Source organism: Staurois parvus, unplaced genomic scaffold, assembly GCF_062004578.1.
Source record: "Staurois parvus isolate SC_StPar_1 unplaced genomic scaffold, SC_StPar_1.0 ptg001412l, whole genome shotgun sequence".
NCBI lineage: Eukaryota > Metazoa > Chordata > Amphibia > Anura > Ranidae > Staurois > Staurois parvus.
This window is the reverse complement of record NW_028319208.1, coordinates 27943-54152: the sequence shown is the minus strand read 5'-3', so window position 1 is coordinate 54152 and position 26210 is coordinate 27943. Positions and strand designations below refer to the sequence as shown.

At 49.6% G+C, this 26210-nt stretch overlaps 1 protein-coding gene across 1 annotated transcript in view; it reads left to right on the top strand.

Moving 5' to 3' along the window:
- Nucleotides 1-25038, top strand: part of LOC149436159 (uncharacterized) — a 39117-nt gene extending 14079 nt beyond the window's left edge. Inside the window, exons 2-3 of the mRNA XM_089661945.1 lie at nt 17727-17899; nt 24913-25038. Coding sequence (XP_089518071.1) covers nt 17727-17899; nt 24913-25038 — 299 coding nt within the window. The remainder of the gene's footprint in view (nt 1-17726; nt 17900-24912) is intronic.
- The last annotated feature ends 1172 nt before the right edge of the window (nt 25039-26210 follow it).

Below are 26210 nucleotides of genomic sequence, written 5' to 3'. Positions count from 1 at the left end.
CGCGTTTGTCGTATCATACAGCGCCGCGTTTGTCGTATCATACAGCGCCGCGTTTGTCGTATCATACAGCGCCGCGTTTGTCGTATCATACAGCGCCGCGTTTGTCGTATCATACAGCGCCGCACTTGACATATTATACAGCACCATTTTGGCGTATTACACAGCACCACATTTGTCGCATTATCTAACGCCATTTTTGTCATATGATACGGCGCCGCGTGTGTCATCTCATACATCTCAGACGGTTAGGATCGCGGATGTGTGATTGTGACGTCGGCTCATTTCCCGGGAAAGCTGTTAGACCGCCGCCTGCAGCGTATCACATCTCGGTGATCTGTGCGCGCGGTTCGTTCCCGGTGGGCCTGGTGATATCATGCGATGTGCGCTGTGTCGCGCCGCGCGCACTTTTCCTCCGTGTCGCCTTCTGTTTACTTTTACACCTCCGATGGGCTGGCAACGCATGTAAAAACCTCCATCACCATGCTGGTCCCCGGATCCTCCGCATCCCGTTGGGATTTCCTCTATAGAACATCGCGGGGGCCAGTATGACGCCTGCAGGGTTTGGAACGGCGCGGTTTTTTTTTTTTTTTATGTCCGATATCAGTTCAGATATTCCTAACGCTTCTCAACAAAGGCGACAGTGACCCAGAAAAGTCGGTTTGTGGACGGGATGTCACCGGTTCACCAAGATTTTTCGGATTTGGCGTCTGGCGCGCGGCAGGCATTTGTATTTCCTTTTCTTTTCCATATTCCTAAAGAATTATCCCCCCCCCCCTCCCTCCCCCGCCGCCCGGCTTCCCGGATGAGAAGAGCTGATTCTTCCTCTCATAATTCGAGTCTTCTGAACATTTGTTTAAGCAGACTTCTATCACAACAGGTGCGCAATTATTTTATGAGTTCAATATGATCCGCCACCCAAATTAGCCGGGTCCAAGACGCGGCTCGTCTGATTAAATAATCAGCGCTGATACTTAACATTCCTGCAGGAATCAAGAGCAGGTTAAGATGCCTCCTCACCGCCTCTTCCACTCCGTGCAAACTGATTGTTCTTCTGCCAGCTGAACGTATATATTTATGTGTTCCCTGCCACCGCGGCCATTAAATCCTGGAGATCTCTAATCACTCAGGAGTGTGAGATTAACTGTTTGTTGGCAATTGCCAACTGTCACTGCCTTGATGTAATTGTGTCCCAAATAAATTGCCTACAAGGCGCTTAACCCCCTTGAGAGTCACAAAGGAAAAACCTAATTCTGTCTGGAGACACCATCAAACTGCCACTGGCTCCATCCACTCAGCACTGGCTCCAGCCATCCTTTTCTGGCTCCATCCAACCTCTTTTAACTCCATCCAACTGCCACTGGCTGCATTCAACTTCTACTGGCTCCATCCTACTGCTGCTGACACCAGCCAACCATCATTTTCTCCATTCATCTGCCACCAGCTTACCTATACTACCACCATTACCTCCATCTAACTGCCACCAGCTCCTTCCAATCTTTACCGGCACTACCCAACCAGGCTTTACTAGCTCTGTCCAACCTCTACTGGCTCCATCCAACAGCCACTGGTTGCATCTGACTTCCATATGCTTCATCCAATCTCCACTGGCTCCTTCCAACCTCTACTGCCACCATTCAACTGCCACAGGCTCTATCCATCAACCACTGGCTCCATCCAACAACCACTGGCTCCATCCAACAGCCACTGGCTTCATCCTACTGCTGCTGACACCGGCCAACCACCATTTGCTCCATTCATCTGCCATCAGTGAACCTATACTACCACCATTACCTCCGTCGAACTGCCACCGGCTCCTTCCAATTTCTACTGACACTATCCGACCATTACTGGCTCTAACCAGCCTTTACTAGCTCCATCTAAACTCTAATGGCTCCATCCAACAGCCAGTGGTTGCATCCAACTTCTACATGCTTCTTCCAACCTCTACTGGCTCCTTTCTACTGCTGCTGACACCAGCCAACCACCATTTTCTCCATTCATCTGCCACCAGCCTACCTATACTACCACCATTACCTCCATCTAACTGCCACCAGCTCCTTCCAATCTTTACTGGCACTATCCAACCTCTACTGGCTCCATCTAACAGCCACTGGTTGCATCTGACTTCCACATGCTTCATCCAATCTCCACTAGCTCCTTCCAACCTCTACTGCCACCATTCAACTGCCACAGGCTCTATCCATCAACCACTGGCTCCATCCAACAGCCACTGGTTGCATCCAACATCTACATGCTTCATTCAACCTCCACTGGCTCCTTCCAACCTCTGATGACACCATCTAACTGCCACAGGCTCTATCCACCCACCACTGGCTCCAACCAACCTTTACTGGCTCTCTTCAACCACTACAGCTCCTTTAAACCTCTACTGTCTCCATCCACTCACCACTGGCTCTATCCAACCTTTACTGGCTCCATCCACCCACCACTGGCTCCATCCAACCTTTACTGGCTCCATCCAACCACCACTGCCTCTATCCACCCACCACTGGCTCCATCCAACCTTTACTGGCTCCATCCAACCACCACTGGCTCCATCCAACCACCACTGCCTCCATCCAACCACCACTGCCTCCATCCAACCACCACTGCCTCTATCCACCCACCACTGGCTCCATCCAACCTTTACTGGCTCCATCCAACCACCACTGCCTCTATCCATCCACTACTGGCTCCATCCAACCTTTATTATTATTATTATACAGGATTTATGGCGCCAACAGTTAGCTCAGCAATTTACAATATAACGGGAGACGATACAGCAACAATACAGATCAATACAAGAGGGTTAGGAGGGCCTGATCCTGGGAGCTTACAATCTAATCTAATCTTTACTGGCTCCATCCAACCACCACTAGCTCCATCCAACCACCACTGCCTCTATCCACCCACCACTGCCTCTATCCACCCACCACTGTCTCCATTGAACCTTTATTGGCTCTATCCAACCACCACTGGCTCTATCCAACCACCACTGCCTCTATCCACCCACCACTGGCTCCATTCAACCTTTACCAGCTCCATCCATTTACCACCGGCACCATCCAGCCTTCACTGGTTCCATCCAACTGCTGCAGGTACCAGCCAACTACAATTGCTCCATTCACCTGCCACCATTAGCTCCATCTAACTACTATTGGCACCTTCCGGCCACCCTGGGGCAAACACTCTATTTGACCACACATGCTTGGCTGAGCTTATGCCTAGGCAGAGGTTAGGAGGAGGGGCCAGAGAACGACATCCATGCTTTTCGTGGGGGTGGAGGGGCCGCAGTAATGATTGGAACAGGTTTTGTAACCGTACCGTGGTTGAACCACCAAGTCAGGTTTGAATATTTATATTTTCACGCTTGTTCTCTATGTATGACGTGATCCTGGTGTATGGAGGAGAAGGCCTTTGGAATAAGCATCCGTGTTCTGGAATCCGTTACACGCTCCGTACATTGGGAACCAAATCCTGATGACTTTTTTTTGGACAATTTGCTCTCTCGAAGTAATCGCTTAGCTGGGTGTGAAGTGCCTCCTGCGCGGGGGAGGGGTGGGGCACATAGAGGGTCTCTCCGAGAAGGTCCTCTTGGTTTGGACGTGTTGCGTACAATGAAAACCAGCAAGGTGAGCGCTCCCCTCCCCCGCTGAGATGTTTTTCGGGATGAAGTTGCTGTTTATCGGAGTCTGAGAGGAAGGCGGTGCGGAGTCACGAGTGGGAGCTGGAAAGTGTCCAAACTACCAAATATCAGAGCAGGAGCGCCGAGGGAGGCGAAGAGACGTGTAAATTGCTGCACATGGAGGCAAATGCTCCTGAAGAAGGTGAACCGACCAAATCTGGATTACAATGACTGTAAGGATTGGCTTTGTACTCCTAGTGGGACATTGCGCCCCCTGTCTTCTGTACGTCCGGGGCCACTGCCCCTGCTGCCATTCCCGCATACAGGATTCGTTCAGCAATAATCTGTGAAGGTTGTGCTGATCCCCTTCTCGTTTTCCAGTACTGACCTATTCAAAGAAAAAACCCCCCACAGGGAACCTCAGGAGAAATCCAGGCTGCTCTGGGAAAAGACAGTGCGGTTGTTTTGAAGGAGCACAATATGATGACACTTGAACAAAAATGAGCTGCATGGTGGAGTTGCCAGAAGAAGCCATTACTGCATCAATGATACAAGAAGGCCCGGTTAGGCATGTCAAGGTGTTGTCAGACATATTGTAGCCGGGCTTTGTTGTGTCATGGATTCAATAAAGGCTTCTTTCTGGCACCTACACCATGCAGCTCATTTTTGTTCAAGTGTCATCATATTGTGCGCCTTCAAAACAACCACACCATCTTTTCCCAGAGCAGCCTGGATTTCTCCTGAGGTCACCTGTGGGGGGTTCTCTTTGTATCCTGGACAATTCTTCTGTCAGTTATGGCTGCCATCTTTCTTGGTCTCCCTGACCTTGGCTTGGTATCAGGAGATCCCCGAACTTTCCACTTCTTAATAGGTGACATAACAGAACTGATTGGCAGATTCAAGGCTTTGGACATCTTTTTATGTCCTTTTCCATCTTTATAAAATTCCATTACCTTGTTATGCAGGACTTTTGGCAGTTCTTTTCTGCTCCCCATGGCTCAGTATCTAGCCTAGTCAGTGCTTCCATGTGAGAGCGAACAAACTCACCGACTATTTATACACTGACACTGATTGTGATGTAAGAAGCCACAGATGTGGGACATTAACCTCTAACTGGCATTGTAACCGGGTGTGTCACCTTGTGTGTCTGTACCAAGGCCGGACCTTCCAGGGGGCGGAGACTTCTGATCCGGGGGCGGAGACTTCTGATCTTGGAGGCTGAGACTTCTGATCTGGGGGGCTGAGACTTCTGATCTGGGGGGCAGAGACTTCTGATCTGGGGGGCGGAGACTTCTGATCCGGGGGGCGGAGACTTATGATCCGGGGGGCGGAGACTTCTGATCCGGGGGGCGGAGACTTCTGATCCGGGGGGCGGAGACTTCTGATCCGGGGGGGCTGAGACTTCTGATCCGGGGGGGCTGAGACTTCTGATCCGGGGGGGCTGAGACTTCTGATTCGGGGGTGGAGACTTCTGATCCGGGGGCGGAGACTTCTGATCCGGGGGCGGAGACTTCTGATCCGGGCCATTTGGGTGATTTCTGTTATCGTTATGATTTAAAAAGGATCCAAACAACTCTGATAATAAATGGCGTCACATGATCACCGTCCTCCAATAAAAGAGCATTTTCTGGCAGATCCATCATATGTTCAATATCCATGCCAACATTTCACAATTTGTATCAATATATATCTATAGACGGTATATCACACCCACACATGGGAGGACATTGTATCCATATGTATCTATAGGAGGACATTGTATCCATATGTATCTATAGGAGGACATTGTATCCATATGTATCTATAGGAGGACATTGTATCCATATGTATCTATAGGAGGCCGTTGTATCCATATGTATCTATAGACGGTATATCACACCCACACACGGGAGGACATTGTATCCATATGTATCTATAGGAGGACATTGTATCCATATGTATCTATAGGAGGCCGTTGTATCCATATGTATCTATAGACGGTATATCACACCCACACACGGGAGGACATTGTATCCATATGTATCTATAGGAGGACATTGTATCCATATGTATCTATAGGAGGACATTGTATCCATATGTATCTATAGGAGGACGTTGTATCCATATGTATCTATAGGAGGACGTTGTATCCATATGTATCTATAGGAGGACATTGTATCCATATGTATCTATAGGAGGACATTGTATCCATATGTATCTATAGGAGGCCGTTGTATCCATATGTATCTATAGACGGTATATCACACCCACACACGGGAGGACATTGTATCCATATGTATCTATAGGAGGACATTGTATCCATATGTATCTATAGGAGGACATTGTATCCATATGTATCTATAGGAGGCCGTTGTATCCATATGTATCTATAGGAGGCCGTTGTATCCATATGTATCTATAGACGGTATATCACACCCACACACGGGAGGACATTGTATCCATATATATCTATAGACGGTATATCACACCCACACACGGGAGGACATTGTATCAATATATATCTATAGACGGTATATCACACCCACACACGGGAGGACATTGTATCCATATATATCTATAGGAGGACATTGTATCCATATATATCTATAGGAGGCCGTTGTATCCATATATATCTATAGACGGTATATCACACCCACACACGGGAGGACATTGTATCCATATATATCTATAGGAGGCCGTTGTATCCATATATATCTATAGACGGTATATCACACCCACACACGGGAGGACATTGTATCCATATATATCTATAGACGGTATATCACACCCACACACGGGAGGACATTGTATCCATATATATCTCTAGGAGGCCGTTGTTCCTCGGCTGCCATTGAAGTCATAATATTGGAATAATGGATTCGATGACAAACAGAAAGTCGCCGTCATTCTGATATTTTATCTCTCCGGCGAGGACTCCAATAAATAACGTTTTATTCCCCCATTTACCGTCATTTGTCGGGGCGCGGAGCGCAGCGCGGGAGAATTACAGCGATTCTTTCCTGTAAATATCGCCGATTGTTCTGTAAAGGTCTCTCTCCGGCGCGGCGTGGAACACTCTGGTTTATGGCGCTCCGGATGCCGTTTGGCACTTTTACGATTTTTAAATTAAATTTCGCATTTAGTACAATAAAATCTAAAATGTTTATTCGGTCCCTTTACAAACAAGTCGTTGTTTTATTGGCCGGGGGAAGGAGTTTTGTTCTCTCGATCCGCCGCTTGTTATCTCTGGGTCAGATGGCAGGAAGAGACGGTGATGTAGAGGCGGGTGTGTGGGGCGCGGATGTAGCGGGTGTGTGGGGCGCGGATGTAGCGGGTGTGTGGGGCGCGGATGTAGCGGGTGTGTGGGGCGCGGGTGTAGCGGAGGGTGTGTGGGGCGCGGATGTAGCGGGTGTGTGGGGCGCGGGTGTAGCGCCGGGTGTGTGGGGCGCGGGTGTAGAGGTGGGTGTGTGGGGCGCGGGTGTAGCGGCGGGTGTGTGGGGCCCGGATGTAGCGGCGGGTGTGTGGGGCGCGGATGTAGCGGCGGGTGTGTGGGGCGCGGGTGTAGCAGCGGGGGTGTTGCGGCGGGTGTGTGGAGTGCGGGTGTAGCGGCGGGTGTTGTGGGGCCCGGATGTAGTGGCGGGGGTGTAGCGGCGGGTGTGTGGGGAGCGGGTGTAGCGGAGGGTGTGTGGGGCGCGGATGTAGCGGTGGGGGTGTGGGACGCGGGTGTAGCGGCGGGTGTGTGGGGCGCAAATGTAGCGGAGGGTGTGTGGGGCGCGGGTGTAGCGGAGGGTGTGTGGGGCGGGGGTGTAGCGGCGGGTGTTGTGGGGCCCCGATGTAGTGGCGGGAGTGTAGCGGCGGGTGTGTGGGGCGCGGGTGTAGCGGAGGGTGTGTGGGGCGCGGATGTAGCGGTGGGGTTGTGGGACGCGGGTGTAGCGGCGGGTGTGTGGGGCGCGGGTGTAGCGGAGGGTGTGTGGGGCGCGGGTGTAGCGGAGGGTGTGTGGGGCGGGGGTGTAGCGGCAGGTGTTGTGGGGCCCGGATGTAGCGGCGGGGGTGTAGCGGCAGGTGTGTGGAGTGCGGGTGTAGCGGCGGGTGTTGTGGGGCCCGGATGTAGCGGCGGGGGTGTAGTGGCGGGTGTGTGGGGTGCGGCTGTAGCGGAGGGTGTTGTGGGGCCCGGATGTAGTGGCGGTGGGTGTGTGGGGCGCGGGTGTAGCGGAGGGTGTGTGGGGCCCGGATGTAGTGGCGGTGTGTGTGTGGGGCGCGGGTGTAGCGGAGGGTGTGTGGGGCCCGGATGTAGTGGCGGTGGGTGTTGTGGGGCCCGGATGTAGTGGCGGTGGGTGTTGTGGGGCCCGGATGTAGTGGCGGTGGGTGTGTGGGGCGCGGGTGTAGCGGAGGGTGTGTGGGGCCCGGATGTAGTGGCGGTGGGTGTGTGGGGCGCGGGTGTAGCAGCGGGTGTTGTGGGGCCCGGATGTAGCGGCGGGGTGTAGCGGCAGGTGTGTGGAGCGCGGGTGTAGCGGCGGGTGTTGTGGGGCCCGGATGTAGCGGCGGGGGTGCAGTGGCGGGTGTGTGGGGTGCGGCTGTAGCGGAGGGTGTTGTGGGGCCTGGATGTAGTGGCGGTGGGTGTGTGGGGTGCGGCTGTAGCGGAGGGTGTTGTGGGGCCCGGATGTAGTGGCGGTGGGTGTGTGGGGCGCGGGTGTAGCAGCGGGTGTGTGGGGCGCGGGTGTAGCAGCGGGTGTTGTGGGGCCCGGATGTAGCAGCGGGGGTGTAGCAGCGGGTGTGTGGACGGCAGCCATGATGGTTCATAGAATTGCCTTTCTGCGGGGCAGTTGTGGCCCCGCCCCTCCTGAAGACCGCAATCTGTGAAATGTGGGGACATCGGTGATGACGGGGGGATCATCGATCACCAATATCAGAAAGGTGGATCAATACGTTTCCTCCCTCTATACATACTCCATGTGTATATATATATATATATACGGCTCCAACAAATTGCAGGACCACTTTGTAATCCGAGTCGTATGAAGTCGATGAAACTCCTGGGATATGGATCTGGTCAGGGAAGTCGCAGAGGGGGGCGGTAATCAGTTTCAGCTGCTTTGGTGGCAATGAAATGAACAGGTGCACTAGATGGGCAACAATGAGACGACCCCCAAAACAGGAATGGTTTTACAGGTGGAGGACTCTGACATTTTTTCCCTCCTCATCTTTTCTGTTTTTCACTCGTTTTGCATTTGGCTCGGGTCAGTGTCACTACTTATAGCATGAGGCCATACCTGGACCCTACAGAGGTGGCACAGGCGGTCCAACTCCTCCAGGATGGAACATCAATGTCAGTCTCAAGAGCACGGAGGAGATTCCAGGAGACAAGAGCATGGAGGAGATTCCAGGAGACAGGAGCATGGAGGAGATTCCAGGAGACGAGAGCATGAAGGAGATTCCAGGAGACGAGAGCATGGAGGAGATTCCGGGAGACGAGAGCACGGAGGAGATTCCGGGAGACGAGAGCACGGAGGAGATTCCGGGAGACGAGAGCACGGAGGAGATTCCGGGAGACGAGAGCACGGAGGAGGTTCCGGGAGACGAGAGCACGGAGGAGGTTCCGGGAGACGGGAGCACGGAGGAGGTTCCAGGAGACGGGAGCACGGAGGAGGTTCCAGGAGACGAGAGCACGGAGGAGGTTCCAGGAGACAGGCAGTTCCTCTAGGAGGGCTGGACAGGGCCGTAGAAGGTCCTTAACCCATCAGCAGGACCGGTATCTGCTCCTTTGTGGAGGAGGAACAGGATGAGCCCTGCCAGAGCCCTACAAAATGACCTCCAGCAGGCCACTGGTGTAAATGTCTCTGACCAAACAATCAGAAACAGACTTCATGGGGGTGGCCTGAGGGCCCGACGTCCTCTAGTGGGCCCTGTGCTCACTGCCCAGCACCATAGAGCTGGATTGGCATTGGCCATTGAACCCCAGAATTGGCAGGTCCACCACTGGCACCCTGTGCTTCTCACAGGTGACAGCAGGTTCCCCCTGAGCACATGTGACAGACATGAAAGGGTCTGGAGAAGCCGTGGAGAACGTTCTGCTGCCTGTAACATGGTTCAGTATGACCGTTGTGGTGGTGGGTCAGTGATGGTCTGGGGGGGCATCTCCATGGAGGGACGCACAGACCTCTACAGGCTAGACAATGGCCCCCTGACTGCCATTAGGTATGGGGATTAGATCCTTGGACCCATTGTCAGACCCTACGCTGGTGCAGGGGGTCCTGGGTTCCTCCTGGTGCAGTGGGTCCTGGGTTCCTCCTGGTGCAGTGGGTCCTGGGTTCCTCCTGGTGCGGTGGGTCCTGGGTTCCTCCCGGTGCGGTGGGTCCTGGGTTCCTCCTGGTGCGGTGGGTCCTGGGTTCCTCCCGGTGCGGTGGGTCCTGGGTTCCTCCCGGTGCGGTGGGCCCTGGGTTCCTCCTGGTGCAGTGGGTCCTGGGTTCCTCCTGGTGCAGTGGGTCCTGGGTTCCTCCCGGTGCAGCGAGTCCTGGGTTCCTCCCGGTGCGGCGGGTCCTGGGTTCCTCCCGGTGCGGCGAGTCCTGGGTTCCTCCCGGCGCGGCGGGTCCCGGGTTCCTCCTGGCGCAGACAATGCCCGGCCTCATGTGGGGGGAGTATGCAGGCAGTTCCTGGAGGATGAAGGAATTGATACCATTGAATGGCCCCCACACTCACCTGACCTAAACCCAGTAGAACCCCTCTGGGATGTCATGTTGCGGTCCATCCGACGCCGCCAGGTTGCACCTCAGACTGTCCAGGAGCTCAGTGATGCCCTGGTCCAGATCTGGGAGGAACTCCCCCAGGACACCATCTGTGGTCTCATTAGGACCCTCCCCCGACATTGTCAGGCATGCATACAAGCACGTGGGGGCCACACAGACTACTGAGGGCCATTCTGAGTTTCTGCAATGACATTTCACCAACATGGACTGCTTGGCCATAGTTTGGTAGCCCAGTCCAGCCTTGTGTAGGTCTACCATCTTGTCCCTGACCTCCTTGGACAGCTCTTTGGTCTTTGCCATGGTGGAGAGTTTGGAATCTGATGGTTTGATGGCTCCTGTGGACAGGTGTCTTTTATACAGGTAACACAATGAGATTAGCAGCACTCCCTTTAAGAGACTGCTTCTAATCTCAGCTTGTTACCTGTATGAGAGACACCTGGGAGCCAGAAATCCTGCTGAATGATAGGGATCAAATCCTTCTTTCCCTCATGAACATGCAGATCCGTCATCATTTGTTAGACGCATTTCTGCTGAATTTGTTGTTGTATTCTGTCTCTCAGTGTTAGGATGGGGGGGGGAGATATGGGGGGAGATATGGGGGGATGGGAGGATGGGGGGGGGGGTGGGGGGAGATATGAGAGGATGGGGGGGGTGGGGGGGGATGGGGGGAGATATGGGGGGATGGGGGGGGAGATATGGGGGGATGGGGGGAGATATGGGGGGCTTGGGGGGATGGGAGGATGGGTGGGGGGGGATGGGGGGAGATATGGGGGGATGGGGGGAGATATGGGGGGATATGGGGGGGATGGGGGGATGGGGGGGGATATGGGGGAGATATGGGGGGATGGGGGGGACCTCCTCGACGCGTTTCACCAACAACCAGCCGGCTTCCTCAGGACACAGAAGACATAACAAATCGATGATTCGGATTCTCGGAACGATTTACCTTCTGCGTGTCTTTTACTTTGTGACTGATAAGAAGTCCGTTGTCCCCTCTGGATCGGGGCCCCCGGACTCCGGTGTGGGGGGGCCGTACCCCATATCTACTAATATTCCTGACTGGGAAAAAGGCCAATAAATGAGATGGAGACGAATGAAGAAGATTTACTCGGAGAAAACGTCAGGAACACAATGCAAAACAAATATTCATCAGAGTCCCCCTAATATCAGAGTCCCTCGCTAGTTGAGAGTTCCAATCAGAGCCCTCCTTTATATCAGGTTCCTCCTTACATCAGAGTCCCCATATATATCAAGGTCCCCATCAGAGTCCTCCCTTACATGAGAGTCCCCATCAGTGTCTCTCTTTATATCAGGGTCCCCATCAAAGTCCCCCCTTATATCAGAGTCCCCACTTACATTGGAGTCCCTTCTTACATGATAATCCCTATTGGTGTCACCCTTTACATCAGAGTCCACATCAGTGCCCCTCTTTATAGAAGAGTCCTCATCAGAGCCCCCCCCCTTACATGAGAACCCCTCCTTACATCAGTGTCCCCCCTTACATCAGAGTCCCCAACAGTGCCCTTCTTTATATCAGAGTCCCCATCAGAGCCCTCGCTTACATCAGATTCCCCCCTTACATCAGAGCCCCTCCTTACATCAGAGTCCCCCCTTACATCAGAGCCCCTCCTTACATCAGATTCCCCCCTTACATCAGAGCTTCTCCTTACATCAGAGTCCGCCCTTACATCAGAGCCCCTCCTTACATCAGAGTCCCCCCTTACATCAGAGTCCCCATCAGAGCCCCTCTTTATATTAGAGTCCCTATCAGAGCCCCCCCCTTACATCAGAGCCCCCCCTTACATCAGAGCCCTCACTTACATCAGAGCCCCTCCTTACATCAGTGCCCCTCTTTATATTAGAGTCCCCATCAGAGCCCCCCCTTACATCAGAGCCCCTCCTTACATCAGAGTCCCCCCTTACATCAGAGCCCCTCCTTACATCAGAGCCCCCCCTTACATTAGAGTCCCCCCTTACATCAGAGGGTGGGATAAAGTCTTACAGTGGGCGGGATCTGGGGACCCCTGGTACCCACGGTTCTGCAGGGTATGTTGCTGTGGCCCCGTGTCCCCTGCATGTGATGGGTGGTCCAGTTTACATATAAATGGGGGGGGGGGGCAGGAATGGATGTGTGACCCCGGTTCTGTGCCCCCCCCCCCCCCGTCGCTGGGACATTAGGTGGGGGGACAAAGCTCGCACCTCTCTACACACCAGGCATGTTCTCATCTCTAAGCGCCTGGATTACGGCGGAGCGGCACTCGGGGGCCCCAACAATGGCGATGTGATGGCAGACAAAGCGCTGGCGGGGGGGGGGGGGGGTCAGGACTCCATCAGATCTCTCCAGCTGTTGTCACCAAAGTCAGAGAAGAATGGAGATGTTTGTTGTCCATCCAGTCCTGCGTCTTATGATGCCTCGCTCACCCTTTGGACTACAGAGCGTTTTACCCTTCGTCTGGACCGCAGAGCGGCGGCGAGGATTCGTCTCCGGACTTCACACACAATCCTTTCATCCTCGCCGGACCTCCCGTCCAATTCTTCGCTCCCCCCAGACGCCTCGTGTTTTGGGTTTTTAGATTTTTTTTTTCTTTTTGTGCGACATTTGAAAGACGATCGTTTATATCTTCACATACAAAAAGGAGCGCGAATGGCGAGCGCGGCGTGTGAAGTGCGGACATCAGAGGCGGTGTGATGTGCTCCGGGAGGCTCATAGAACTGCCATACTTAAAGCTGAACTCCGCACCCAACAATTCTTCCTGGAATCTCCTCCCAGATCTGAGCTGGCATCCAATGGGAGACGTCCTGGAATAAAGACCGCCCACTGCTGCCCTCTCTCCTTGTGCAGGGGGACCGGTCTCGTCTCCGCCCCCTCCTGTAGTTTTCTGTAGTGGGTGGAGCCTGCTGGACCCCTCCCACAGCTCTGCTCTCACCTTGTGCAGGGGGATCATCTCATCTCCACCCCCTTCTGTAGGTTTTTTTAGTGGGTGGAGCCTTCTGAGCCCCTCCCACAGCTTCACCCTCTCCTTGTACAGGGTGACCAGTCTTGTCTCCGCCCCCTTCTGCAGTTTTCTGTAGTGGGTGGAGCCTGCTAAGCCCCTCCCACAGCTCTGCTCTCTCCTTGTACAGGGTGACCAGTCTTGTCCCCGCCCCCTCTTGTAGTTTTCTGTAGTAGGTGGAGCTTGCTGAGCCCCTCCCACAGCTTCACTCTCTCTTTGTACGGGGTGACTGGTCTTGTCCCCGCCTCCTCTTGTAGTTTTCTGTAGTGGGTGGAGCCTCCTGGGTCCCTCCCACAGCTCTGCTCTCTCCTTGTACAAGGTGACTGGTCTTGTCTCCGCCCCTCCTGTAGTTTTCTGTAGTGGGTGGAGCCAACTGAGCCCCTCCCACAGCTCTGCTCTCTCCTTGTACAGGGTGATCGTCTCGTCTCCGCCCCCTCCTGTAGTTTTCTGTAGTGGGTGGAGCCTGCTGGTTCCCTCCTGCAGCTTCACTCTCCCCTGGTGCCGAGTGACTGGTCTTGCCCCGCCCCCTCCTGTAGTTTTCTATATTAGTTGGAACTGCTAAGCCCCTCCCACAGGCTGTGTACAGCCCAGTGATGATGTCACTGCTACTTTTCCAAGGTAATATCTGGGTTTGCAGAGACATTTTTGCGCACACAGCAGACTTTTATCATTGTGGCATCTATTTAAAGGAAGGCGTTTGCGCCGGGAGTTCGCCTCAAACATTCACCCGACCTTAGGAGCTGAACGGCGAATGTTCCCTCTTGACCCCTCCCCTCAGACTCATCTGTTAGGAAGCCTTTCACTGATTGGAGGGATTGGACCCGAAAGTACATCGACTTTTTGTATTTCGATATGCTTGTCAGAAGGGAGGGGCAAAGGAGCTGGGTCAGCACCAGCAGTAATTATTTATTATTATTATTTCAATGTACGCCGCGCTGTATATATATTGTCCATTCCCAGCAGTCCCCGCCCCCGAGGAGCGTACAGTCTAAGGTCCCTAAAGCAGGCCATGCATGGGTCGAATCTCGAATGATTTTTCAATCGAAAATCCAAAACATCGAAAACATCATTAGTTCTGTAATCCGATGGTGTCATCAATGATTTTGAAAATCGGTCGTTTTTCACGAATTTTCCAGCATGCCGATAAACGAAATGGGGAAGAACCACGAAAATCGTCCGGTGCCATGAATATTATAAAAGAAATATTATTCAATAAATAAAATACTTATTAATATGAAATATATTACATATTATTGCAATTAAAATAAATTAATTTCAGTGATATATTGTATATTAAATATTAATTAGTATTAAATTAAATAGATTGAATGTTAGCAAATAAAAGTAAATATTCAATAAATAATTACAATATTTAATAATATGAAATATATTACATATTATTATAATTAAAATAAATACATTATTTTTCAATTATATATTGTATATTAAATATGAAGTGGTATTAAATAAATTCAATATCATTAAATAAAGAAAATAATTATTAATTTGACAAACATTACAATTAAAATTACATTTCGGTTATCTATTGTTTAATATATAATAATTGGTATATTATAAAATATATTAAATATTCAATAAATAAATGAAATACTAATATTAAATATTTTACATATTATTGCAATTACAATATTAATTGGTATATTATAAAATATATTAAATATTCAATAAATGAAATACTAATATTAAATATATTACATATTATTGCAATTAAAATAAATTAATTTCAATGATATATTGTATAATAAAAATTAATTAGTATTAAATTAAATAGATTGAATATTAGCAAATAAAAGTAAATATTCAATAAATAAGTACAATATTTATTAATATGAAATATATTACATATTATTATAATTAAAATAAATACATTATTTTCAATTCTATATTGTATATTAAATATGAAGTGGTATTAAATAAATTCAATATCATTAAATAAAGAAAATAATTATTAATTTGACAAACATTACAATTAAAATTACATTTCGGTTATCTATTGTTTAATATATAATAATTGGTATATTATAAAACATATTAAATATTCAATAAATAAATGAAATACTAATATTAAATATTTTACATATTATTGCAATTACAATATTAATTGGTATATTATAAAATATATTAAATATTCAATAAATGAAATACTAATATTAAATATATTACATATTATTGCAATTAAAATAAATTAATTTCAATGATATATTGTATAATAAAAATTAATTAGTATTAAATTAAATAGATTGAATATTAGCAAATAAAAGTAAATATTCAATAAATAAGTACAATATTTAATAATATGAAATATATTACATATTATTATAATTAAAATAAATACATTATTTTCAATTCTATATTGTATATTAAATATGAAGTGGTATTAAATAAATTCAATATCATTAAATAAAGAAAATAATTATTAATTTGGCAAACATTACAATTAAAATTTACATTTCGGTTATCTATTGTTTAATATATAATAATTGGTATATTATAAAATATATTAAATATTCAATAAATAAATGAAATACTAATATTAAATATTTTACATATTATTGCAATTACAATATTAATTGGTATATTATAAAATATATTAAATATTCAATAAATGAAATACTAATATTAAATATATTACATATTATTGCAATTAAAATAAATTAATTTCAATGATATATTGTATAATAAAAATTAATTAGTATTAAATTAAATAGATTGAATATTAGCAAATAAAAGTAAATATTCAATAAATAAGTACAATATTTATTAATATGAAATATATTACATATTATTACAATTAAAATAAATTAATTCCTTTAAATTATATATTGTATATTAAATATGAAGTATTAAATAAATTCAACATTTTTAAATAAAGAAAATAATTATATGGCAAAAAAATAATTACAATTACAATTAAACTAATTTCAGTTATTTATTATATATTAAATATGAATTAGTATTGAATTGAATATTATAAAATAAGTAAAATATCAATTAATATAAAATAAAATCCATAAACTCACAAATTAATTAATTTCAATTAGAGATTGTATGTTAAATTCTAATTTAGCATTAAGTAAATTAAATAAGTAAATAAATAAATGAATATGAATTATATTCTGTATTATTTTTGCAATTAAATTAATTTATTTTAATGGCATATGGTATCTAAATATTTATTAGAATTACATTAAATATTGTAAAATATATCAATAAATTAAATATTAGTATTGAATTGAATATTATAAAAAAGGTAAAATATCAATTAATATAAAATAAAATCCATATACTCACAATTAAATTAATTTCAATTAGAGATTGTATGTTAAATTCTCATTAGTATTCAGTAAATTAAATAGGATTAAATAAATAAATAAAAAAAATGAATATGAATTATATTCTGTATTATTTTGGCAATTAAATTAATTCATTTTAATGATATATGGTATAATAAATATTTATTAGAATTACATTAAATATTGTAAAATACATAAATAAATATAAATAAAACACAATCTTAATCAATAATAACAAATAATTATCTCAATAATCTATAATAATGAATTTGGCATTTTTGGACGCGCGTTCTTTAGTTTTGTTCTTTGGGGGAGTTGCAGTTTGCGGCGTGGAGGTTGTCGGAAGGTGTCGCGCGCTCTGCCTGCGAAATGATAATTGTAGCCGCGGGATGCCGATCCAGAGATGGATTTTGTATTGTTATCTGCAGCCTTGGACCCTCCGGGGTTGTCTCGGCCTCTCCGGCCAGCTTGGTTGGGTGATATATTCTATGGTCAGTATTTATAGGTCTGTGATGTCTCACAGACTCATCGCTGGCCGGCAGGTAAGTGGCCGTCCATTTTTGGCCCTCCTGGTACACTGCTGTAGAATCACAAAAGGGGGCGGGTCTTCTTTAGGGTGAGGTGTGATACATTGTTGGAGCCGTGCCCGTGTGGGGGAGGGGTGATACATTGTTGGAGCCGTGCCGGTGTGGGGGAGGGGTGATACATTGTTGGAGCCGTGCCCGTGTGGGGGAGGGGTGATACATTGTTGGAGCCGTGCCGGTGTGGGGGAGGGGTGATACATTGTTGGAGCCGTGCCCGTGTGGGGGAGGGGTGATACATTGTTGGAGCCATGCCCGTGTGGGGGAGGGGTGATACATTGTTGGAGTCGTGCCCGTGTGGGGGAGGGGTGATACATTGTTGGAGCCGTGCCCGTGCGGGGGAGGGGTGATACATTGTTGGAGCCGTGCCCATGCGGGGGAGGGGTGATACATTGTTGGAGCCGTGCCCGTGTGGGGGAGGGGTGATACATTGTTGGAGCCATGCGTTGTTTTCATTGGCCGGTGACCCGTCTCCTCCCCTTCCCCCGCAGGAACCCCGGAAAGCCTCGCGGAGAAGGAACGCCAGCTCTCCACCATGATCTCCCAGCTGATCAGCCTGCGGGAACAGCTATTGGCCGCCCACGAGGAGCAGAAGAAGCTGGCCGCCTCCCAGATAGAGAAACAGAGACAACAAATGGACCTCGCCCGGCAACAACAGGAACAGGTGAGACCCCGGGGCCCCTCCCCAGATGTGTGTGTGTTGGGGGGGGGGGGGAAATTCAGAGGAAACCAGTTCGTTGGTCAGAGTGATGGATTCCCCAACGCGTTTCAGGGTCGTTCATCCCCTTCCTCAGGGCTTCATAGGACTCCGCCTCTAACTCCGGGAACATCCCTGGCTTAGATTGATTAGCTGTTAGAAGAGGCGGAGTCTATTGGCGATAGGACACTCTACTGGAAACAGTGGCCGCCATTTCTGTTTTACTCTGATCACCCCAGCCCATCTGTGGCCTCCCAGCCCATCTGTGCCCCCCCAGCCTATCCGTGGCCCCCCAGCCTATCTGTCCCCCCCCAGCCTAACTGTGGCCCCCCAGGCTATCTGTGCACCCCCCAGCCCATCTGTGGCCCCCCAGCCTGTCTGTGGCCCCCCAGCCTATCTGTGCCCCCCAGCCTATCTGTGCACCCCCCAGCCCATCTCTGGCCTCCCAGCCTATCTGTGGCCCCCCAGCCTATCTCTGCCTCCCCAGCCCATCTGTGGCCTCCCAGCCCATCTGTGGCCCCCCCAGCCTATCTGTGCCCCCCCCCCCAGCCTATCTGTGGCCCCCCAGCCTATCTGTTCCCACCCCCAGCCTAACTGTGGCCCCCCAGCCTATCTGTGGCCCCCTCAGCCTATTTGTGGCCCCCCTCCAGCCTATCTGTGCCCCCCAGCCTATCTGTGCACCCCCCAGCCCATCTCTGGCCTCCCAGCCTATCTGTGGCCCCCCAGCCTATCTCTGCCTCCCCAGCCCATCTGTGGCCTCCCAGCCCATCTGTGGCCCCCCAGCCTATCTGTGGCCCCCCCAGCCTATCTGTGGCCCCCCAGCCTATCTGTTCCCACCCCCAGCCTATCTGTGGCCCCCCAGCCTATCTGTGGCCCCCTCAGCCTATTTGTGGCCCCCCTCCAGCCTATCTGTGGCCCCCCAGCTTATCTGTGGCCCACCTTTTTCATACATTGGGTAATATTTTGTCCAATCATGGAGGCTTAGCATCACATGTGGGCGTTGACTAGGGTGGAAACGCCCACTTCTGAATGACACCGACCTATCAAGGCATTTTTATATTTGCATAACTCCTCCCACTGCTTGGATCAGGACTGAGGGCTCTTCTCAAGAGGTGTACTGAGACGGGGGGGGGGACATGATCTTTCCAGGAGGCTATGTACCGCCCCCTACTGGCCCCTCCCACCAGCCAGGAGGCTATGTACCGCCCCCTATTGGCCCCTCTCACCAGCCATGATCTGTTTGCATTGCATAGAGGAGCACAGAGACCCGGTGATGACATCACTAATTCTAAAATAATAAATGAAAACAGAAATATTGTATTTGCAAATGTTGATGGGGGGAGGTGGGGGAGGGGAGGGGGAGGAGGGGGGGTCAGGAAAGGTAAAATTTAGGCAAATTAAACTTCAACTTTTTAATTTTTCATTCGATTTTTTCTTCTTACCCAAAGAAGAACTTTCTGGAAGATTCTGCGCTGAGATACCGAATGAGAAACGTTATCCCCCCCCCCAGCGAGGCGTTTGCACGCAGCCCCACGGTCCCCTCCCGAAAACAATGCTCGCGATCGGCGGGGCCCCTGGGCCCCAGAAATTAATGTGCATTTTTTAAGAATCCGACACCATCGCCGAAATTATCTTTTAATTTAAAAAGTGTTCTTGTCGGGTCCTCGGCGGCGCACGCAGCGCACGCTCCGCTGGCTCTAATGACTTCTGACGGCGGATACTTTCTGGGTTCGGTCCGCCGACACCGGGAGGGTCCCCGGGAAGGAGGAAGTCGTGGAATCGGAATGTCATTGCGGCTCCCGGAGACGATTCCGTAATTAACGATTGACACTTGTGAATACGCCGACACAAATGAGTCCTGACACATCCAAGACGAGCGACATCCCAGCCAAGCAACTAATTATATTCCAGAATGAAAATTAAATGACACTTAGAGCTCGCTTGTCATGCTCAATGAAGCGGGCGTGCAGCGAGGGCGTGCAGCGAGGGCGAGCAACGAGGGCGTGCAGCGAGGGCGAGCAGCGAGGGCGTGCAGCGAGGGTGAGCAGTGAGGGCGTGCAGCGAGGGCGAGCAGCGAGGGTGAGCAGTGAGGGCGTGCAGCGAGGGCGTGCAGTGAGGGCGAGCAGCAAGGGCGAGCAGCGAGGGTGAGCAGTGAGGGTGTGCAGCGAGGGCGAGCAGCAAGGGTGAGCAGCGAGGGCAAGCAGCATGCAGCAAGGGTGAGCAGCGAGGGCGAGCAACGAGGGCGTGCAGCGAGGGCGTGCAGCGAGGGCGTGCAGCGAGGGCGTGCAGGGAGGGAGTGCAGCGAGGGCGAGCAACGAGGGCGAGCAGCGAGGGCGTGCAGCGAGGGCGTGCAGCGAGGGCGTGCAGGGAGGGCGTGCAGCGAGGGCGAGCAGCGAGGGAGTGCAGCGAGGGCGAGCAGCGAGGGCGAGCAGCGAGGGCGTGCAGCGAGGGCGTGCAGCGAGGGCGAGCAGCTAGGGCGAGCAGCGAGGGCGTGCAGCGAGGGCGCGCAGCGAGGGCGTGCAGCGAGGGCGAGCAGAGAGGGCGAGCAGAGAGGGCGTGCAGCGAGGGCGAGCAGCGAGGGGAATGCAGCGAGGGTGTGTAGCGAGGGCGAGCAACGAGGGCGTGCAGCGAGGGCAAGCAATGAGGGCGAGCAGCGAGGGCGGGCAGCGAGGGCGAGCAATGAGGGCGAGCAGCGTGCAGCGAGGGCGTGCAGGGAGGGCGAGCAGCGGGGGGAATGCAGCGAGGGTGTGTAGCGAGGGCGATTGCCAGAGAGACAGCCGAATATCAGCGCTGCATGTGATTGCAGCGACATCTGATTGGCTGTATGTGAATGACATGGACAACCCGTGGAGGTTCAGATACAAAAAATGCCCATTATGAGGGGTTCCCACCATCCCTGTGCTGAGTTCCCGGGTCTGTACACCCGCTGTGCCCATTATGAGGGGTTGCCACCATCCCTGTGCTGAGTTCCCGGGTCTGTACCCCCGCTGTGCCCATTATGAGGGGTTCCCACCATCCCTGTGCTGAGTTCACAGCTCTGTACACCTGCTGTGCCCATTATGAGGGGTTCCCACCATCCCTGTGCTGAGTTCCTGGGTCTGTACACCCGCTGTGCCCATTATGAGGGGTTCCCACCATCCCTGTGCTGAGTTCCTGGGTCTGTACACCCGCTGTGCCCATTATGAGGGGTTCCCACCATCCCTGTGCTGAGTTCCCGGGTCTGTACCCCCTCTATACCCATTATGAGGGGTTCCCACCATCCCTGTGCTGAGCTCCCGGGTCTGTACCCCCGCTGTGCCCATTATGAGGGGTTCCCACCATCCCTGTGCTGAGTTCCCGGGTCTGTACCCCCGCTGTCCCCATTATGAGGGGTTCCCACCATCCCTGTGCTGAGTTCACAGCTCTGTACACCTGCTGTGCCCATTTTAAGGGGTTCCCACCATCCCTGTGCTGAGTTCCCGGGTCTGTACGCCCGCTGTGCCCATTATGAGGGGTTCCCACCATCCCTGTGCTAAGTCCCGGGTCTGTACGCCCGCTGTGCCCATTATGAGGGGTTCCCACCATCCCTGTGCTAAGTCCCGGGTCTGTACGCCCGCTGTGCCCATTATGAGGGGTTCCCACCATCCTTGTGTAATCTTCTTTAGAAGCCCATACGACAGGGTGACAACGCAGGAGCACAATGGAGAGACCGGGACAGAGCGTTGTCACCCTGTAACATCTCTGTGGCCCCTTCATACGTATAAAGCTGGATTTGGATGAATCTTCCTGGTGGAACAGAACAGATTTTCCTCCCCGTAGAGGATTCCGGCAGCTTCCAGCGGAGCTGTGCGTCCATCCGCGGCATTTTGTTGATGTGGCTCATTTCCATCTGCCAATCGCGAGTTGTCACCGGGCGGGAGTGAGTGGCGCTGACACTTGTTACAACATCCTGAGGCAATCTGTACATTATTCATTGTGTAATTGGTGTCACAGAAAGCTGCACATCTGTCGCCTGATCCGCCGTGACTACGGAGGAGCGCGGTGACACTGCCCCTCCCCCCAGGCGCGCCCGCCACTCAGGGGTTCATCTCCTCTTCCCTTATTAAAGGGGAACTCCATCTTCTGCAACCTCCTGAATCATTCTCTGGTCAGATCCGGGTCCTTTCTGAAGATCCTGCGACCCCAGCCCCTCCCCCTACATATGAGGGCCCACAGCCTATGAAGGCTGCATGTCCTTATCGGACTTCCCATGATGCCTTGCTTCTATAATGGTCAGAAATGCCGGCACTGAGCGAGGGCGCAGAAATGCGGTCATGTGACGGCTGTGCGGTTCATTCAGTTCTTTGTAGGACCAAAGGTTTCTTGGTGTATTTTGGGGTGAGGAAGGATAGACCCCCCCCCTCCCCCCTCCCCCCCTCCCCGGGAAGGTTGGGATCCCACGTGTTGGGCGGCACCTTCATTTCAGTGGGTTTCCCTATGCGTGTCCCTCAGGTCCCTGACCCAAAAACCGCACCACACCGCACGGTGCGCGTTGAGACATGGCGGGATTTTGCACACATTCCCGCCATACAAAGGTCCAAATCCCGACTTGGGGAACGCAACTGAAAGCAGATCTGTGGAGATGACCACATTGGATACTATGGAAGGTCCAATCAGTGTTCAGCCCTGATACATTGTATCCTATTGCGGGGGGGAAGGGGGGGGATCACGGGACCCCCAAAACTCTTCTATTGATCCTTACTGGAATGATGAAATTGTGTGTGGACAGTTGAGCGGTCGTGCGACACCTCTTCTTCCAGCTAGGAATCCTATCATGGACCGGAGGATAGAAACGTGGAATATCCGTAACATTGTATAGAGGATTGGGACTCCTGGGTGGCAGGGATTAGGTGCAGGAACCCCCCCCCTTCTGAGTCACTTCTCGTCACTGTCCCCCCCCCTTCTGAGTCACTTCCCATCTCTGCCCCCCCACCCACCCACCTCCATCCCTTGGTTCCAACCCCGACCCTCCCCCCCCAGTATTGCTCCCTATAGACAATACAGAGCCAAGTATCATTTTGTGGTGAGAAGTAGATCCCTTCCAGCAACAATAGATTGCCACACAAAATAGATCCCCTCCAGTGACAATAGATCCCCTCCAGTGACAATAGATCCCCCATCATCCCCAAACAGACCAGACAATCAAAGAATACAATGTTACATTAAAGGAATAAAATAGAATAAAATGGATAGAGTAGAATAGTAAAGAATGGAACAGAATAAAACAGATAAGAATAGAACAGAAAATAAAAGGATAAAAAATAAAAGGAATACAATAAAAAAGAACAGAATAAAACAGAATAGAATATTTAAAAAATAGAATAGAAAATAAAGAATAGAATAAAACTGAGTAGAATAAAAGATAAAGAAATAGCTTTAAGAATTCAACAAATAGAATAGAAGATAATAAAACAGAATAGAAAATAAAAGAATACAAAATTAAATTAAAGAATAGAAAAGAATAAAATAGAATAGAGTAGAAGAGAATAGTAAAGTATTGAATAGATAAAAACAGATATGAATAGAATAAAAAAGAAAAGGATAGAAAATAAAATGTATAGAATAGAATACAGCAGAATAGAATAGAAAATAAAAGAATATAAAAGAAAACTGAAGAATAGAATAAATTATTAACAAACGCTTCCATCGGGCACTTCTCTGCGCTCTACCCAAGGCCTGAGACTACAAAGTGACCTTCTGTCCTCTCGAAAACCCTCCTCTGAGTGTCCCTCTGATACCGCTCGGCTACGAAGGGCCTGACTTTCCTGACTTCCGCTAAGCCCCACCCCCTTCATTTAATGAGAACTCCTCAATAGGCCATAAGGGCATTGGTAACAAGTACTGGAACTGTGGGTGGGCGGGCATTTGGGTGGTTTGTAGGTCCCGAGGCGGAGAGGTCGAACTTTCAGTTACAATTTTAATCCGATGTTATGGAAGAGCTTTCCTGTCCACCAGAAGTCACCAGAGAAGAAGTTCACTTTTGACTTGAAGTCGTCCATGTTTAGGTTTATTATGGACCGCCAATAATATGAACCACAAATCCAAATGTCGTCCTTCCAATGGTTTTCATTGGCTTGTGAGTTTGGTGTGAGTCGGTGATTGGACTGCGTAGATGTCGTCCTTTGAATGGTTTTCATTGGCTTGTGAGTTTGGTGTGAGTCGGTGATTGGACTGCGTAGATGTCGTCCTTTGAATGGTTTTCATTGGTTTGTGAGTTTGGTGTGAGTCGGTGATTGGACTGCGTAGATGTCGTCCTTCCAATGGTTTTCATTGGCTTGTGAGTCGGTGATTGGACTGCGTAGATGTCGTCCTTCCAATGGTTTTCATTGGCTTGTGAGTTTGGTGTGAGTCGGTGATTGGACTGCGTAGATGTTGTCCTTCCAATGGTTTTCATTGGCTTGTGAGTCGGTGATTGGACTGCGTAGATGTCGTCCTTCCAATGGTTTTCATTGGCTTGTGAGTTTGGTGTGAGTCGGTGATTGGACTGGGTAGATGTTGTCCTTTGAATGGTTTTCATTGGCTTGTGAGTTTGGTGAGAGTCGGTGATTGGACTGCGTAGATGTCGTCCTTCCAATGGTTTTCACTGGTTTGTGAGTCAGTGATTGGACTGCGTAGATGTCGTCCTTTGAATGGTTTTCACTGGTTTGTGAGTCGGTGATTGGACTGCATAGATGTCGTCCTTTGAATGGTTTTCATTGGCTTGTGAGTTTGGTGTGAGTCGTTGATTGGACTGCGTAGATGTCGTCCTTTGAATGGTTTTCATTGGCTTGTGAGTTTGGTGTGAGTCGTTGATTGGACTGCGTAGATGTCGTCCTTCCAGTGGTTTTCATTGGTTAGTGAGTTTGGTGTGAGCCGGTGATTGGACTGCGTGGAGCATGTGATGTTTGTACCGAATGTCTATAATGACCGTTTCGATGTTCTGCACCTCTTGTATTGATTTCCTGCTCGTGTTTCCCGCACAGATCGCACGACAACAGCAACAACTCCTGCAACAGCAACACAAGATCAACATCTTACAGCAACAGATCCAGGTGAGAGTCCCGACTCGATCATCCCTGTCCGGGGAGGGGGGGGGAGCTGTAAACTGACATTTGCCAGAGATGGAAAGCTGGTCGGCATCAAAGGCGACACATCTGCTGGATCTTCACTTTGTTCTGCTAAAAGCATTGCAGTTGCAGTGGATGGCGAGGACGAGCATGACTGATTTGGTGGATGTCCCACATTATCTTCGGTCCAGTAGATGGTGAAGGATGCTGGAGATGACCAGTAATCTATCATATACTACAGATCTCTTACTGTAGATGGTTGAGATTTCATAGGACTAAGACACCAATGGAGAACATTGGAGATCGATGCTGGAGGGCACTAGGGATCTGGTGGATGGTGGAGGGCACTAGGGATCTGGTGGATGGTGGAGGGCACTAGGGATCTGGTGGATGGTGGAGGGCACTAGGGATCTGGTGGATGGTGGAGGGCACTAGGGATCTGGTGGATGGTGGAGGGCACTAGGGATCTGGTGGATGGTGGAGGGCACTAGGGATCTGGTGGATGGTGGAGGGCACTAAAGATCTTATAGTTTGTGGAGCACATTGAGATCTGGTAGTTGGAGAATGCTAAAGATCTGGTAGACGGTGGTGAACACTAAAGGTTTGATAGTTGATGGAGCACAGAGAGGTCTGGTAATTGGTGGAGGACCCTAAAGATCTGGTAGACAGTGGAAGACACTAGAGATTTGGTAGATGGTGAAGTACACTGGAGATTTGGTAGATGGTGAAGTACACTAGAGATTTGGTAGATGGTGGAGTACACTGGAGATTTGGTAGATGGTGGAGTATACTGGAGATTTGGTAGATGGTGGAGTACACTGGAGATTTGGTAGATGGTGAAGTACACTGGAGATTTGGTAGATGGTGGAGTATACTGGAGATTTGGTAGATGGTGAAGTACACTGGAGATTTGGTAGATGGTGGAGTACACTGGAAATTTGGTAGATGGTGGAGTATACTGGAGATTTGGTAGATGGTGACTGGGGACATGCTATAGGAGTTGTTGGAGACTGAGGACATGTTATAGGAGTTGTTGGAGACTGGGGACATGCTATAGGAGTTGTTGGAGACTGGGGACATGCTATAGGAGTTGTTGGAGACTGGGGACATGCTATAGGAGTTGTTGGAGACTGAGGACATGTTATAGGAGGTGTTGGAGACTGGAGACATGATATAGGAGATGTTGGACACTGGGGAAATGCTATAGGAGTTGT